The sequence below is a fragment of the Alexandromys fortis genome, unplaced genomic scaffold (genome assembly GCF_014885135.2).
Source record: "Alexandromys fortis isolate MF-2015 unplaced genomic scaffold, M_Fortis_MF-2015_v1.1 scaffold_25, whole genome shotgun sequence".
Taxonomy (NCBI): Eukaryota; Metazoa; Chordata; class Mammalia; order Rodentia; family Cricetidae; genus Alexandromys; species Alexandromys fortis.
This window is the reverse complement of record NW_026067904.1, coordinates 11,242,733-11,258,169: the sequence shown is the minus strand read 5'-3', so window position 1 is coordinate 11,258,169 and position 15,437 is coordinate 11,242,733. Positions and strand designations below refer to the sequence as shown.

Below are 15,437 nucleotides of genomic sequence, written 5' to 3'. Positions count from 1 at the left end.
ACTGTTTGTAATGCTGCCATTTCTCCACCTGAGCACAATCTGCCTTGTGCAGGTGCTCAAAAATTCTCCATTTCTGGGTCTTTGGCTTTTTCTCCAATTACCCTGCACATATTTTGTCTTATGTCAGCAATATTTAGCAGTATCCTGAACATTTTAAAGGCAATGCTAGAGCAGTGAAGACGCTGATTTTGTTGGGCCTTGCCCTCTTCTGAGGAGCCCCACAGGAAGAGTATCCTAATGCTGGTGCACGGTGCAACGTGGAGAGCTGATCAACTCAAAAAGCCTTGTCATCCCTGCAGTCTCTCAACAGTGAGACAAAAGGCATACCTGGTCAGTTTGAGCTGCATGATGGGACCATCTCAAAAACACTGGGTAGAAACAGTCAATTCAAAGACCTAAGAGTTTGGAGGAATAATATACCTTAACAAAATCAAATCTATGTAGAAACAGAAAAATAATTTTTACAAGGATACAAAAGTAATGGTGTCTTGGACATTTATAGGTGAGTATGTACTAACCAATAAAAATAACAAACTAAATGCCTAATGTAGATGTTCAGTAGATAATGTTAAAAAAAAAGGAGATATTCTAGATCTCTTACATAGGATCAGAAGGAAATATAACGGGTATTTGTCAAGGGTTTTGCGTATGTTAGTCATTAGTACAAATCATATTGTACACATGGGAAATGGAGGTTATCATAGCTAAAAGGTCCAGAGTTTTAACTCAGAACTACAATTTTATATGTACTTTATACGATCCATGAAAAAATCCCACTAACATTAAAATCACAGATGTGCTAGTGAACAATACACATATGTCCAGTCATGGAAGTTACAGTCACGTTGAAATAGGAGTGAAGGTGGTATTTATTTTCCATATAAAATTAACAAGGATTTGAACATTAGGACTCTTGCTGCTAATGAACTGTGAATACATTACCTCTGGCAATCAGTACCAAAACCCTTCAACACTGCATTGGACCTTGACACTCTACCCAGAAATATACTTAAGGAACCATGGATATGCAGTCTTACAAGCTGTTAAAACATGTGAAACATTCATGAGATATTAAATACACTATATACAACATGAACCCATGTAAAACTTATGCATTAAAAATAACAGACATACAATGTCAAGATGGTTACTTCTGGGTGGTGAAGTTACAGGTAATGTGCTATTTTTGTATTTAAAGTTTTACTGCAAAATCTAGCACTGCCTATAGAGGGAGGGGCAAGAGAACTATATTGTTCAGTTGTAAAGCATAAATTTACCATATTTAAGGCCCCAGGCTTAATCCCTAGATCCGTAGCCCTAGGCAGAGCGGGTAGTGAACAAAAGCCCAAAATAGTGAAAATAAGTACTTGCCTTCTAAGACATCCCTGTCTCAAGTTTTAACTAACTTAACTCTGATCTTTCATTGTTGACGAAATCAATGCAGACATACTTTCATAATATTGAAAGAACCCCTTCAAATTCTAAATTCCTGTGCAAGTTAACTTTCATGCATGATGATTTATGGCTCAGAGAAGCAGGTGGTATTTCAGAACTCCTGTCATTAGGGCTTTCTCATGAGTTCAGCAGACATAAACAAGTTAGCTCATCTGTATTCTCATGTTAGCGAGGCTGAAGATGATCTTACAGTCAATGTCAGCCTTCATGAAACGGAGTGGACGCCAACAGCAGCTGAAAGGAAAACAGCCAGTGCCCTTCTCTCTGCTCTTCCTCTTGCTCCAGGAGCAGCCTGTAAAGCAGTGCTTGCCTCACATGGAACTTACCTTCCTCCCTCATGCCACAGCCTGCAACTAGATCTGAGAGGACTGAGTTTCCAAGTCATTTGACAGTGACCTAATAACCTACTTCTGTTTGCAAACCACTGAAGAGGAAGTCACATCTCGGCCATAAGCTTCATATGAAACCGTCTCAAAATTACCCAAAACATGGGACTAGAGAGATGGCATAGAGCAGGAACTGTTTTGTAGGGGACCAGAGTTCCATGCCCAGCACCCACACCGGGTGGTTTACCTCCTGTAACTCCACTCCAAAGGGATCCAGTGCCCGTTTCTGGCCTCTGTAGGCATTTGCATTCACATGCACATAATTTGATGTCAGACCAAAGGTCTTTCTCAGCACTTAGCACTGCTGAGGGAGGCTATCCTGGTGGATTTAGTATATGTATGAATTTAAAAGGGTCTTGATTTTCCACTCCAGTACTCCAGCAACTCAAAAGTCTGGCTATCACAGCTTCATGCTGTTTCATTTAATTCAGGAACTAGAAATTAAGTGTGCTACTTCCCTTTTTTCTACTCCTTCCTACCCTCCAGCCTAACTCCACTCATACTGTGTTTTTACCTGAATGATTTAAAAGCAAAATTTTAAAATTTCAGTTTTATTACAATACATTCCATTGCATGCTGATACTAAGCAACTGGAGTGCATATTGAACATAAAAATATTAAAATTAGAAAATTATACTAGAGATTTTTACCAGAAATACATAGAATTACAGAAAAACAGGAAGTAGTTCAAAAGTTAATCTTGCTATGGGTAACACAATTATGGATGAGTTATACTTCTCAATGCTCGCAATTAGAAAAAGGGTCAAATGATACTTAAAACACTTGTCATCTATAAGAAAGGCAATTCACGGTCCATTTGAATTATCTCTTTAAGTCAGATCTTACTTAACTGCACATCCTTTGGAAGTGAGAACCATTTCCATTTTTATCTCCTCTACTCACAATAGCTATTACCAAGTCTTCAAAAATGGTGCATTTTCCTAAGTAAAAATTACCATCAGCAATCATGGGTTAATTAAAACTGCCAAATTAAAGTTTTGAAGAGTCTGAGAGATTGATTCAATATGTATTTCCCTCAAGTGGCTTATCATCTGCAAGCCTAATGCTGAAACAGACTCCAGACCCCAGTGTCCCTCAGCTTCCAGTGTATGCTGTTTCCTTGGTATACATTAGAAACACTAGTTCCCACGCTAACTGAGTACTTCCAGATCATAAAAGTCTCGTGATCCAACTCAGGCTATTACAAACAGCAAAAGGAACCAACCTGGCTTCTGAACTGGAATCAGAAAATTCCAGCAGGAAATGAAGAAACAGGAATGTCTCCAGATCCTCTCTTCTCATCATTCCATGTATATATTATACAAACTCTGCCTCTGTTCTTCTGCCATTAGCCTGGCTAACTTCTGTATTTTAAGTCTCAAATGAGATATCACACCCAAGGATATATTTAGTTAATTCATAAATCAGGTAAAGCATCTCTGAATATCTTCCAACAGAGCCCTACAATTATCTGGCAGTTATTGACACACTCTTACCAGAATTACTTGGTTAATAAATTTGTATATTCGATTAGCCCTAAATTTTGAGGGGGCAGTGATCAAGTCTGTTCTCCCAATGGTTAGGCCCAGGAGGTACCAATAAGGAAGTAGACTACATCAGGAAGCTCAGGGTTGAAAGAACTGGCAATGGGGCAGACAGCTTCCATTCCTCAGATATTAAACTGACCCAGGACATGACATTTCATAGCCTCAATTCAACATTTCAGACTTCAGTAACTTAAAAAATGCACTCCTGCCAGACAAAAACACTTCGGCTGGGCAGTGATCTTTGCATTTGTAAGGAGATCGTGCAGGATCCACGGTCATGGAGGTCATGGAGGTGCTCAATGACAGTTCTATCTGTGGTGGGGAATGGATGAAGAACATATTGGTGAGAGTCCTCATTCAGAGTGGGTCCGTCTTTTTACCAGACTCTATAAACAAGATCTAGATAAAACTCTTCCAATATGTAAGCTGTTTGTGTGGGTCTCTTAAGAGAACTGAACTAGGCTGGAAAGAAAAAGTCTTGCTGTCTGGAAACTTCTAATTTTTGTGGAATCTCCCCCTTCAAAGTGAATTCCTTGCATTTCACAATTACATAACTCTTACCCACAGAGCTGAACTCTGGTGTGTGCTCTCTGATGCTGCATAAGGCCTGACCTATACCTAAATATTTTCCAACATTCATAGCATTCATAAGGTTTTTCCCCAGAGTGGGTTCTCTGGTGCTGGGTGAGGGCTGAGCTTTGATTAAAGGATTTTTCACATTCATTACATTCATAAGGTTTCTCACCAGTATGGATTCTTTCGTGTTCCCTAAGAACAGAACTTCTCCTAAAAGCCTTACCACATTCAGTACACGCATAGCCTTTGTCTCCACTGTGAATCTTCTTATGCTGAATAAGAGTGGAGCTCTGGCTGAAGGCTTTCCCACACTCTTCACAACCGTAAGGTTTCTCTCCAGTATGAATTCTCCTGTGCCTAATGAGCCCTGAGCTGCCCCTGAAAGCTTTCCCACAGTCACAACATTCATAGGGTTTTTCACCACTGTGAATTCTCTGATGCCTAACAAGATCTGTTCTGAAACCAAAGGCTTTTCCACATTCTTTACATGCATAAGGTCTCTCTCCAGTATGACTTCTTTGATGTCTAACCAGCTTTGACCTATGGCAAAAAGCTTTCCCACAATCCAAACACTCATAGAGCAGTTTCCCTGTGTGAGTTCTGGACTGTGCAGTACTGTGTAGGTTTAGACTGAGAATTCCTTCACCTTCATTACACTTGAAGGTATTCTGTTCTGTGGGGGGTTTCTTGTTAAAGCTTGCCAGACTGAAATAGCTTTCCTGGGAAGAAAGTGGACTTGTTTTGTTGCTTGCATCATCACTTCCTCTTTGCTTATTGATGTCCAGATATCCCATAGTTTCTTCAACTATCTGTACTGGAGAAGATTCCCTAGGAAGTCTTCCTGGAGATGCCATGGCCACTGATGTAACACATTCAATAATTTCTTGCTTTGCTGTTAGTACTTTGTCAGTCACCATCTTGCTATCTAAAAATGTGAATAGGGTGTGTCATTCTTTTATGTTAAAAACGCTATAGGAGGAACAATAAATAAAACAAAGGAAAAGGATAAGTGCTGGTTCTCAAGAGATGGCGTGGTGCTTTTTTTTTTCTTCAAGACAGGACTTCTCTGTGTAACAGTCCTTGCTGTCCTAGAACTAACTCTGTAGACCAGGCTGGCCTTGAACTCACAAAAACCTGGCTGGTTTGGTGATTTAAGAGGGCATACTCTTGTAGAGGACCCTAGTTCAGTTCCCAGCACCCACCTGGTGGCTCATAACCATCTCTAACTCCAGTTCCAGGAGATACAACACCCTCTTCTGGCCTCTGTGGGGACCAGGCATGCAGGTAGTGCATATGCAAACATGCAGGCAAACATTCATACGTTTAAAAAAAATACCAGGGCTGGACATACAGCCCAGTGACTTTAGAGTGCTTGCAAACACAAGGCCCTGGGTTTAATCTCCAGGACTGGGGAAAGGGATACAGGTGGGAAAATGAGAATTCCCCTAAACAGAACTCGAGAGTAAAATGGACAAAGAATATAAGTAAATATTGGAGACATTGACAATTGAACAAGAAAACAATACTTAGAGGTCACAAACAATAATACCAGTCATAAACCAGAAAGGGAAGAGATGATTCTAGGTTAGATAACATGAAAAAGGAAAAGAGGTTATACAGAATCAGGAATAAGATGACTTAAGAGTTGTAGATCAGTCGTATATCTAACAAAGTAGGAGAGCATGTGATACTATAAAATGTTTGGGGGATAGATAAGTATTGGACACAGGGAGGTGGGCAGGGAATAGAAGGCAAGATAGCATTTGCAAATTCTGGCAGGTTCCTAATAGGGCAAATCAATATAAGCAATAGAAAAAGACAAAGCATTTAGGAAGAAATAAAGTTATAGTGACACTTATTCAAAGTGGTGCTTATCTTAATGGAAAAAGGCTAGGTGGTGGCACACACCTTAAATCCCAGTACTTAGGAGACAAAGACAAATAGATCTTTAAGTTTGAGGCCAGCCTCATTTACATACTGAGTTCCAGGCCAGCCAGGGTTATATACTGAGACCGTATCTCAAAAAAACATAAATAAAATGCCCAACAAAGCACTAGTATATAATTAATGCATAAAAATAGTGCACTTGTAGGGCATAGTGGTGCATGCCTTTAGTCCTAGTATTCAAGAAGCAGAGACGGGTGGATTTCTGTGAGTTTCAGGCCATTCTGGTTGGTTGACACAGTGTATTCCAAGACAGCCAGAGCTACTTAGTGAGACCCTGTCTTGAAAACAAAACAATAAAAATAAGTATTATATTAAGTGAAATGATGGGACCAGAGAAAGTTTGCATAAATCAGAAAAACAATTTTTCCCTGTTCCCAAAAAGACAGCAGGCATAATGGATAAGGAACACAGTAACCTCATGTCCAAAAAGTACAGTCATACCCTAAGGTACTAAGTAAGAGCTAGAGCTTCAACCAATGATACGTTAAAGGAAATCAGAATCTGTCAAGACCTTAATAAAACTAAGTAGAGGGCCAAGTGTGGCATACAGCTTTTAATTCCAACACTCAGGAGGAAGAGGCACAGGCCTTGTCTACAGGTTGAGTATCAGTCAAGGCTATGAAGCAAGACTCTCAAAAAACCAAGACAGCGATAGAAAGGGAGATGGGGGAGGAGTAGATATATCTGTCCTAAAAGATTTAGACATTGTTAGGGTTTGTTCTCTAAGGCTTCTCTGTTGGGAGTCTGGTCCCAGTATAGTGATGTAGCAACTGATGGAGCCTTTAAGAGGGCAGGCCTACTAGGATATCCCCATCAACTGTAACGCTCTCCAAAAGGATTAAGATGTTTCCCATGGAAACTGAGAACTGGTTAGTTCTTGCAAGGACTGTTCTAAAAACCTGAACCCAACCTTAGTTGGTGTCTCTACTGTCGCTTTTATGTGATCACACGTTTGTCTGTACTCTCATAACCAACGCCATATGATGTTACAGAAAGGACCCTAACCAGAAATGAGCCAATGAAGGTAACACAGCCCTAAATCTCCAAATGTATGAACAAATAAACCATTTTTCTTTATAATGTTAACTGCTTCAGGTATCTTATTATACTGATTAAAAACTAATATAGATGCCAGGCTATGGTGGTACACATCTTTAATCCCAGCACTTGCGAGGCAGAGGCAGGTGAATCTGAGTTTGAGGCCTGCCTGTTCTATAGAGTGAGTTACAGGACAGCCAAGGCTACACAGAGAAACCATGTCTCAAATAAATAAATAAAATCTTTATCAAACAACAACAATTAGGTATTATTAGCTATTAGTAGATAGTTCTCTGTAAGGCAATATGATAAGATCATTTTTTAAAATGCATTTGAATGTGTAAGGGTGAGTGGGTGTTTCTAAATTAACCTCAGTAGATAACTTACGTGATTACTCTGGTGAACTGCCAAGGTCTAAGGTCAGGCCTTCAGGCTTTTGTTCTCTTATATCTAATTCTATCAACATACAACAGATTGACCTCTTAAGGCGGGCTCATACTAGCCAACCTCTTGTAACTATATAGTATAACTGTAATAAGAATAATGTAATTTACATAGATTTGACTGAATAAGGCATTCTCTTAATAATTAAGCTTCGTGGGACTGTAACAAGATTGCTTAGTGAAAATGAAATCAGAAGCAGATGTAACAGGCACTAGCCACTGGGATGGCTGATGTCTACAGAGATGTTGTCAATAACTTAAAAGTCCTTTCGGCTCTAATCCTTGGCATCTGTGATACTTTCATTTATTGCCTTCTCATTTCAAATCTATCGTTGTCCTATCCATAATACTGGCATATGCTAGCATGTGTGTTTTATCAGTTGAGGGAGTTAGAAGGACAGCGAGGAAGATCTTTCTCTTTATTCCTACAGCATTTAGGACAGCAAACAACAAACACTAGAATAAATTTCAAAGAAGCTGTCCACCTTGGCAGCTTCCCAGCAAGTTTTATACTAAGTCAAATTTCCTGGCAGGCTTTTAGTACCCTAAAGGTGGCTTCTGCTGGATCTAGCCTGCTGAGCATTTCAGAGCACATGTCTTCCTCTGTCTGTGACTGTACCTCTCTAACAAGATCAGATGTCAGCCCTAGCAGGAGCAGATGACACACACACACACCTCTCACATATGTGTTCTTCTGAGGACTTCCCACCTTAGCCCTGTACGTTCTAGAGTGTGACTTTTAGTGAGACTACATAGTGACCAATGCTCTGCTACTTTTCTTCTAGAGACCATCTCGTTGTGTAGTCCAGGCTGGCCTGGGTCACGCAGCCCTCCTACCTCTCAGCCTTTCAAGTTGGTACTGGTATTATAGGTGTATGCCACAACATCTGGCTTGCATCTGACAATTTTTAACATTACATTTTCCCTTTCCCTTCTTAGAAACTTCCTTATAAGTGTGACAAAAATACTTTTGAAAACAGCATTAGTCTTGGAATATGGCATCAGAAAATCTTATGAAAGACTTTAATTATTAATCCAAGTTTTAAAAATTATATTGAAATTTCAGATTCTAGGCTGAGCCAATAGAAGACTATTTCACAGTCAGCATGATTTCCACAATACTTAGCGACAGTACAGATGGCAGCCACTAAGGAAGTCTTGGCACATTTGATAGTGCTCACCTTCATCCTCAACCCTACATCGTAGGGTTGCCCCATCTCTCTCGTGGAAAACCTGAGGCTCCTGGGGTTCACTCCTGCAATGGTCCTCCAAGGACTGCAGTGGGCTACTCAGAGGTTTCTGTGTTCCCATGAGTGTCATTTCTTGGCCAAGAGCTGCGTCCTAGAACAACAAATACCAGCACTGTGACTAATGATATACAGGAGAATCACCAACAGCGATGGACAAGGCAGAAGAGCCAGAAAACTCTTCAGATGACTAGGAAAACAACACTACAGACCCCATGACTTGAACTAATGGGTGAATAATTTATTTACCGAGAGGCAGAAACTGGCTAAGTTCCCAAGAGCCAAGTCAGTGCTACTCATAATGGCTTCTCTAATAACCACAATAGATCAAAACCAACAACAACAACAAAACCCTTACCTCTTACCTGCTGTTTAGGTTCATCAAATTCTCTCTCCAGCTCCTCCAGCAGAGTAACAGCCTCCTCTCCGTTTCCAGGTCTTTGCTCCTGCACCCAGGCCTGCAGCTCCACAGGCAGGATGGCCACAAACTGCTCCAGCACCAACAGCTCCAGGATCTGCTCCTTGGAGCGCTCCTCTGGCCTCAGCCACTGCTGACAAAGCTTCTGCAGTTGGTTCAGAGCCTCCCGAGGCCCAGTGAAGTCAGAGTAGCCAAACTGTCTAAACTGCTGGCGGAAAACCTCCTGGCTCTGGAGGTTTCCCTGAAGACTGAAGTCCTGCCTCCAAACATTTTCTTCTTCAACTTTCACAAAGCTGAGTCCATTTTGTCCTTTTGGAGCAGGACAAGCCAAGGCTGTGGCCTCTCTGAACATCCTGAAAAGACTACCTAGCTGAGGCAGAGAGGAGGTGGACAGTGTTCACGTTACACAGGGAAAGCATGTGCTCAGAATGTAACTACATGTTTATGGAGGACAGCCACTTGGTATACACCACTAGGGGCGGGGGGAGAGATTGGCCTGCAGAGCTAAGGAATGCAACCCTCTGGTTACCGTGCCTGTGTAGAAAACGGGCTAAAAGGGTACGGTACTTCCATACAAATGATAACCTTTAGATTATTCAAGATTGTTTTCAGAACATGAGACAAAATTTTAGTATAGCTACAATCAAGTGACCTTCAGTAATAACATTAGGGATAATAGTGCTCCTTAAGGACAATTATGATTTGTCCATTCTCCAAATGAGACAGGCACACAGCTAATGAACAGCAGAGCTGGACTTTGCATGCAGAGTATTTAGCCCTGTCAGAGTCTCCCAAAAGACAGGAACTCAAATGTAGCACTGGTCATGGGCCAGGCAGCTTTCAAGAGCTATTTTATTGGATTTCAGCAATACCACTGTGCAGTAAATATCACCCCATGTTTTACAGATGAAGTCAAATATCTTGAATTTGCCTGACGTTCAGTCACTAGCTGTTTTTATTCCGGAATGGATTGCCCCAACCAGTCTTGGTTGTTACTGCAAATTAGTAATGACGGCAAAAATGTCTGGATGGGGTCACAGGAGATGTCCATGAATGCACAAAGAAGGGAAGATTGTTCCTCACTGAAAGTCACAGCAGAAAATTCCCTTCATTATTTCACAAATACTTAAAAACCTACTGTGTGCTATGCAGACTGCTAAACAAGTCTCACATTAAAGTTTTCTTCCAATGGCCTCTGAGTTCAGTGTGGAGTAACAACAGGTAAACAGCAAGATAAATCAGAGGAAAGTAAACACAAGGAAAAGACCAACGACTAAGACCAGTGAGAGGGACCAGAGGAGGCAGGGAGAGCAGCCTGCAAGATAAGTCTCAGAGGAGTGTGATCTGAGTGACAAGGCCCACGGCAGAAGCTGACGGTGGTTTAGGGCTAGCAGACCAACGGCTGTCACCTCCGGGTATAGCTCAATTAGCCACGGAAGATGAGCCCTATGACAGATCCAGTCAAAATCTCCAGGAATATGGCTTTAGTAAATGCCCCAGGTATTTCTATGCACCCACATTTAAAAGTCTATGCCAGACCCTGGAACACTAATGGATACTAAGAGAAAACATACCTATAGCAGAACAGCCAAATTATCCATGGTCTGAGCCAAAGCCACAGCGTGGCTGGAAGGTCTGTCTCCCAGGCAGAGTGGTATGCAGAAGAGGTGGGTCCACAGTCATTCAGGTGAGAGACTGTAATGGCTTGAGGAATAGGATCCAAGATACAGAAACTGAGCAAGACTTAGAGACCTACTTGATAAAGGTTTGGAAGATAGAGGGGTCAAGACCAGGTATAGTGTTTCAAGCCTGTAATCCCACCATTTACTAGCCTGAGGCAAGAAGACTGAATTCCAGGTAGCTCTGGCTACATAATGAGTTCTAACCTACTGAGAATCTAAAGAAAGAATTCAGGTTTCTGGGCACCTCTAGTGGCTGGAAGATGAGTGAGCCATATATTGAACTATTCAGTAAGAAAGTTGGGTCTGAGATACCTTCAAAGCAGCATTTCCTCTGTGCTGTGACAGATATTAACAGATGCTTCAGAAATAACCGGGGACAAACAACATGCACACATACTAACTGTTCCCCCAAAGGACCTGGGATCAAGTCCAGCACCTACAGGGCAGCTGAGAGCAGTCTGTAAATTCAGTTCCAGAGGAGTCAATGTCCACTTCTGGCTTCCAAGGGCTCTGCAAACACTTAGTACACAGAACATGTAAATAAATGAAAAATAAAAGAATCTAAAAGACAAAATCAAACAAACAAAAAGACCATTATGCATCACTCACTAGCTAGCTATCGGTTCTGGCTGGCAGCTAGATATACTACTAGTAAGACTAGATATACTACTAGTAAGGATGCTACATATATTCCCTTCATGTGCCTTGGGAGAGTTTTTAATGTCCTCATCTCACTCACTGAGGATGTGAGTGGGGTGACTTCTAGCTCAGTCAGATGCACCTAAATCAGATCCCAGGAACTACATCTGTGACAGCGTCTACAAAGATCCTGACATGTCAGTGCTGAGAACTCTGACTCAGTCAAGGAGTTGTAAGGTTAACAAGGTTAAAGTTAACTACATTTCCCTCAAACTACTTCAGCTTTTTGGGGGAAAAAACACTTTATTAGGGTGGGGAGGGTTTGCTGAAGATGGTTCAGCACACTTACTGCTCTTACAGAGAACCCAGGTTCTGTTCCCAGTACCCACACAGGGGCTCACAACCACCTTAACTCCAGGTCCAGGGACTCACCTGCACATGGTGTACATAAATGCACACAGATACACATCATACAAACACTTTAATGGGACTACTGGTCTTGTCCATGACTATACAACAATCTATATTGTTCTGGCTCACCATTGTGAGCCAAAAATTACTCAACCCAAAAATAACATGAAACTATACACCACAAATACATATATAACTGAACTTACATATGTGTGTGTGCACGCGCATGTCCGTATGTGTATGCACTCACGTGAATGTCAGCATGATCAAAAACGAATTTCAAAGAAGCATTGGTCAACACTGTCAGGTACCTAATACAAACTGGGAAACGTTTCCAGAGCATTTGGCAGATTGCAGGGAAGTGATTTAGCTCACAAAAGCACCAATGTTGGAGTCAGCCAATCATACTCTGTCTAGTAATCATGGTGAGAGTTTACTCAGCAGCTGACCTTTTCTGAGATTCCATTCCCTCTCCTGGAAAGAGCAAGGTGCTACAGGAGCTCGGGCTGCTGGTATGTTAAACACACTTTCACACCAATTATCCTCCTCCCAGTTCCCACAGCAGGAAGCAACTAGGTGTGAGCATCCTTTCTCTGGGAATCCCCTCATCCCAAGGTCTCAGGAAGGCTCTCACCCTCAGGACCACTCTCCCATCCTAACCACTTCAAGGTCAGCAGCAAACAAGCGTGAAAATCTCCACCTCTCAAGGTGCGCTGAAGTGACTCAAACAAGCAAACACGAAATGTGTTTCTGCTGCTCCGCCACTGCCATGGTAAGTCAAGATTCTTACCATTTCCCCTCGCTTTTCCTGCCTCCTGAATGGGAGCTTTCGTGTCAAGGCAGGGCCCATCTCCTGAGGACTGTGGGAACAAATCTAGCCTTTCCAACTCAGTCACCTCCTGTTCTCTGTCTCACCACACCTGAACAACAATAAAACCACATTTTAAAACTGGCCCAGTAAGATACTCAAGGCAAGAGGCAAATCCCATTCCACAAGGAGTGAGTTACAAAATAGGCAGGCCTCACTGGGAAATTTACCAAAAGGACATCAATAAAATCAAGCCCAAGTTCTCGATTCTCCCATCCTCTCACAGAGGGCATGTCTAGACAGGCACTGCAGTGTTTCAGGGCCACACCCCTGCTTCTTAGCATACAAACTGGGGGAGCAAGCTTGTCCACGAGGATATAAAGTAACCGTTCTGATCAGAAAACCTGGATTGTCGCCCATGAAATGGCGAAGGGGATGGGAGGCACTGAGCTTGGGTCCAAGCCCTACCTGGAAGGCAAATCCAGGCCCCCAACTAGCCATCAGTCTAACCAAGAGGAAACCCCCACGACCCTTCTGAGCAATCCTCTCCTGCCAGGGAAGGCTGTTACTAACTATTAAGGCATCTGTCCTGAAAGTAAGGTGTCAGAATGTTCCTGCTTGATCATTTAATACTTAACAACACATTGGGCCTTTGTAGTAGAGCCCAGCCTTATCAGCCCATTTCAAATGTCTCAACTCACTTTGTCTTCACAGCATGCTACAGTGTAAGTTCACCTGTGCTAAGAGAAACAGTGTATCCAAGCTGCCCCACCTATGGGGCTTGCGAGGTAATCTGGACTGCTGTTTTGTTGACTTTGCTTTTGTTGAGTTTGGTGTTTGTTGTTGTTGTTATTGTTTTGTTTTTGAGTTTGAGCTGGCCTTTAACAATGTGGTCCCCCTGCCTCCACCACCTGCGAGCTGGGACTATAGGCCTGACTCTGAAGTCCACACTCTTGATGCCGCCTCTGCTGAATGCCGCTCACATCAGATTACTAAGTCAGGGTGCTCACCAGAGGGCCTGGTTTTCACAAACTTGTTAATATTTATTGTGTGCAGACACTCTATTAGGGGCTGGACGGTCATGAGGACATTACCCTGCCTTACAGAACTCAACAGCGGGGTAAGAGGGGGCGGCATGTGTTAAACAGAAGTACACTTGTATCTAATAGTGCATACAATTACAGAAAGCCAGACCTGGTAGCACAGGGCTGTGACTTCTGTGGGGAGGCTGAGGCAGGACTTCGCCCAATTCAAGGTCATCCTGGGCTAGCGTGAGCTCAGGGCCAGCCTGGGCAACGAGTGAGACCCTGTCGCCGATTTTAAAATAATAACCTACAGAGAAGCTGGTGCTCTCAGAGTGTTTAATAAAGGAAAGCCAAGACCATGACTGAGATCCGGCCCTGGAACCAGCTTTGTTCTCAAGCAAAGACCCTGGCAGCACCCGCAAGCAGGAGGCGCGGATAAGTGGGAGAGCAATCGGTGTAAAAGAACCGCAACTGGGAGCGCGCGGCAAGCAGAGGCGCCAGATGAGAGACAGGCGACCCGCGGACCTAGAAGAGGCCTGGCACAGCTCCATGCTCTCCCTGAGACGGGCGCGGGGCGAGGGGTAGAAGGGAGGGTGTACGGGAGGATGGCGGCCCGACCAGAAGGGGCTGGAAGGCATCAAAGCCGAGGGGCTGCACCTTGGCACTCACCTCGGCTCCGCAGGTAGCCCGAACCGCCCGGGGAAGCGGGGAAGCCACTAGAAGCACTCCCCCCGGAAGTGGGGATGAGAGGGTCCCTCTAGGAACCCCGGAGGACTACTATTCTGTGGCCGCCGTGCTCTTTGGGGAGTCGGCTAGGGAGGGGTGTACTGAGAAAAGAGTGACTGAATACATGATAAAATTGCAAACAAATTTTACAGTGAAACAGATCTTGAGAGCTGAATCAAGTCAGGTTTTCAAGAAATGTTCAATATCTGTACTATCCAATATGGACAACATTGGCCACATGAAGCTACTGATGATTAAATTATGTGTACTTTCCCCTCAAGTTGGTCTGGCTGCAAAGGACTCCCTGCTGATGATTATTCTTTCCCAACTTTATTAAGATCATTGTTTAAAGACAAAGCTTTCCTGAGAGCCAAAAAAGGTGTAAATCAAAATACAGGTGTTGAGCCTGATAGAATACCTAAGTTATGCAGGTTCTGAAATACCCTTCAGAAACCAGCACTCACGTTCTTTCAGGACTCTATGGTGAACTACATACAGTCTTCCAGCAAAGCTAGTCATTTCTATGCATGCATGGTTTATGTTTTCTTAAAATCAAGATTACAGCAGGCAGTGGTGGTGCATGACTTTAATCCCAGGAGGCAGAGTTCGATGGATCTCGAGTTCGAGGCCAGCCTGGTCTACAAAGTGAGTTCCAGGACAGCCAGGACTGTTACACAGAGAAACCATGTCTCTGTACAAATAGATTGGGGGTTGGGGGGACGACCACGATTACAAACATCAAAAAGAAGAATGTTCTTGCCGTTTTCTCTGACCCCGGTTCTGTTGCCCAGTCGTGTTATTCACTGAGCTTTGTACAGCACATAATTCTGTGGTCATGACACAAGAGTCTGCATGCATCTCCTTGCTTCTTCATGAATCTTCAAGCTGAGAGGGCTCAGGCTTTTGAAGACCACTCTAGATCCTGTGTGTCTGTTGTAGCAGTGTCTGATATAGTAATAGTTACTGAATAAATAAATTCACATAGTCCTAAAAAATTCCAATGTTATCAAGGCATTGTGGCACATACCTTTAATCTCAGCTTAGAAGGCAGAGGCAGGGGGATCTTTATGAGTTCTGATTTATAATAGT

General features: G+C 42.9%; 1 protein-coding gene across 7 annotated transcripts; it reads right to left on the bottom strand.

Annotated features, from left to right (window-relative positions):
* Positions 1–851: 851 nt before the first annotated feature.
* Zscan30 (zinc finger and SCAN domain containing 30) lies at positions 852–14,338 on the bottom strand. Of its 7 annotated transcripts, none has more exons than XM_050134991.1 (5): positions 14,292–14,338; positions 11,180–11,258; positions 9,005–9,427; positions 8,574–8,733; positions 852–4,889 (listed from the first exon to the last, which is right to left on the bottom strand). In XM_050134991.1, exons 3-5 carry the CDS (start codon positions 9,407–9,409, stop codon positions 3,946–3,948), a joined length of 1,509 nt encoding a protein of 502 aa, XP_049990948.1. In that variant the 5' UTR covers positions 9,410–9,427; positions 11,180–11,258; positions 14,292–14,338; the 3' UTR covers positions 852–3,945. The 7 variants fall into 7 exon arrangements, with proteins under 7 accessions (XP_049990948.1, XP_049990949.1, XP_049990944.1 ...); XM_050134992.1 differs by having other exon boundaries at positions 9,005–9,423; positions 14,292–14,329; XM_050134987.1 differs by having other exon boundaries at positions 11,180–12,709; positions 14,292–14,311.
* Positions 14,339–15,437: the final 1,099 nt, after the last annotated feature.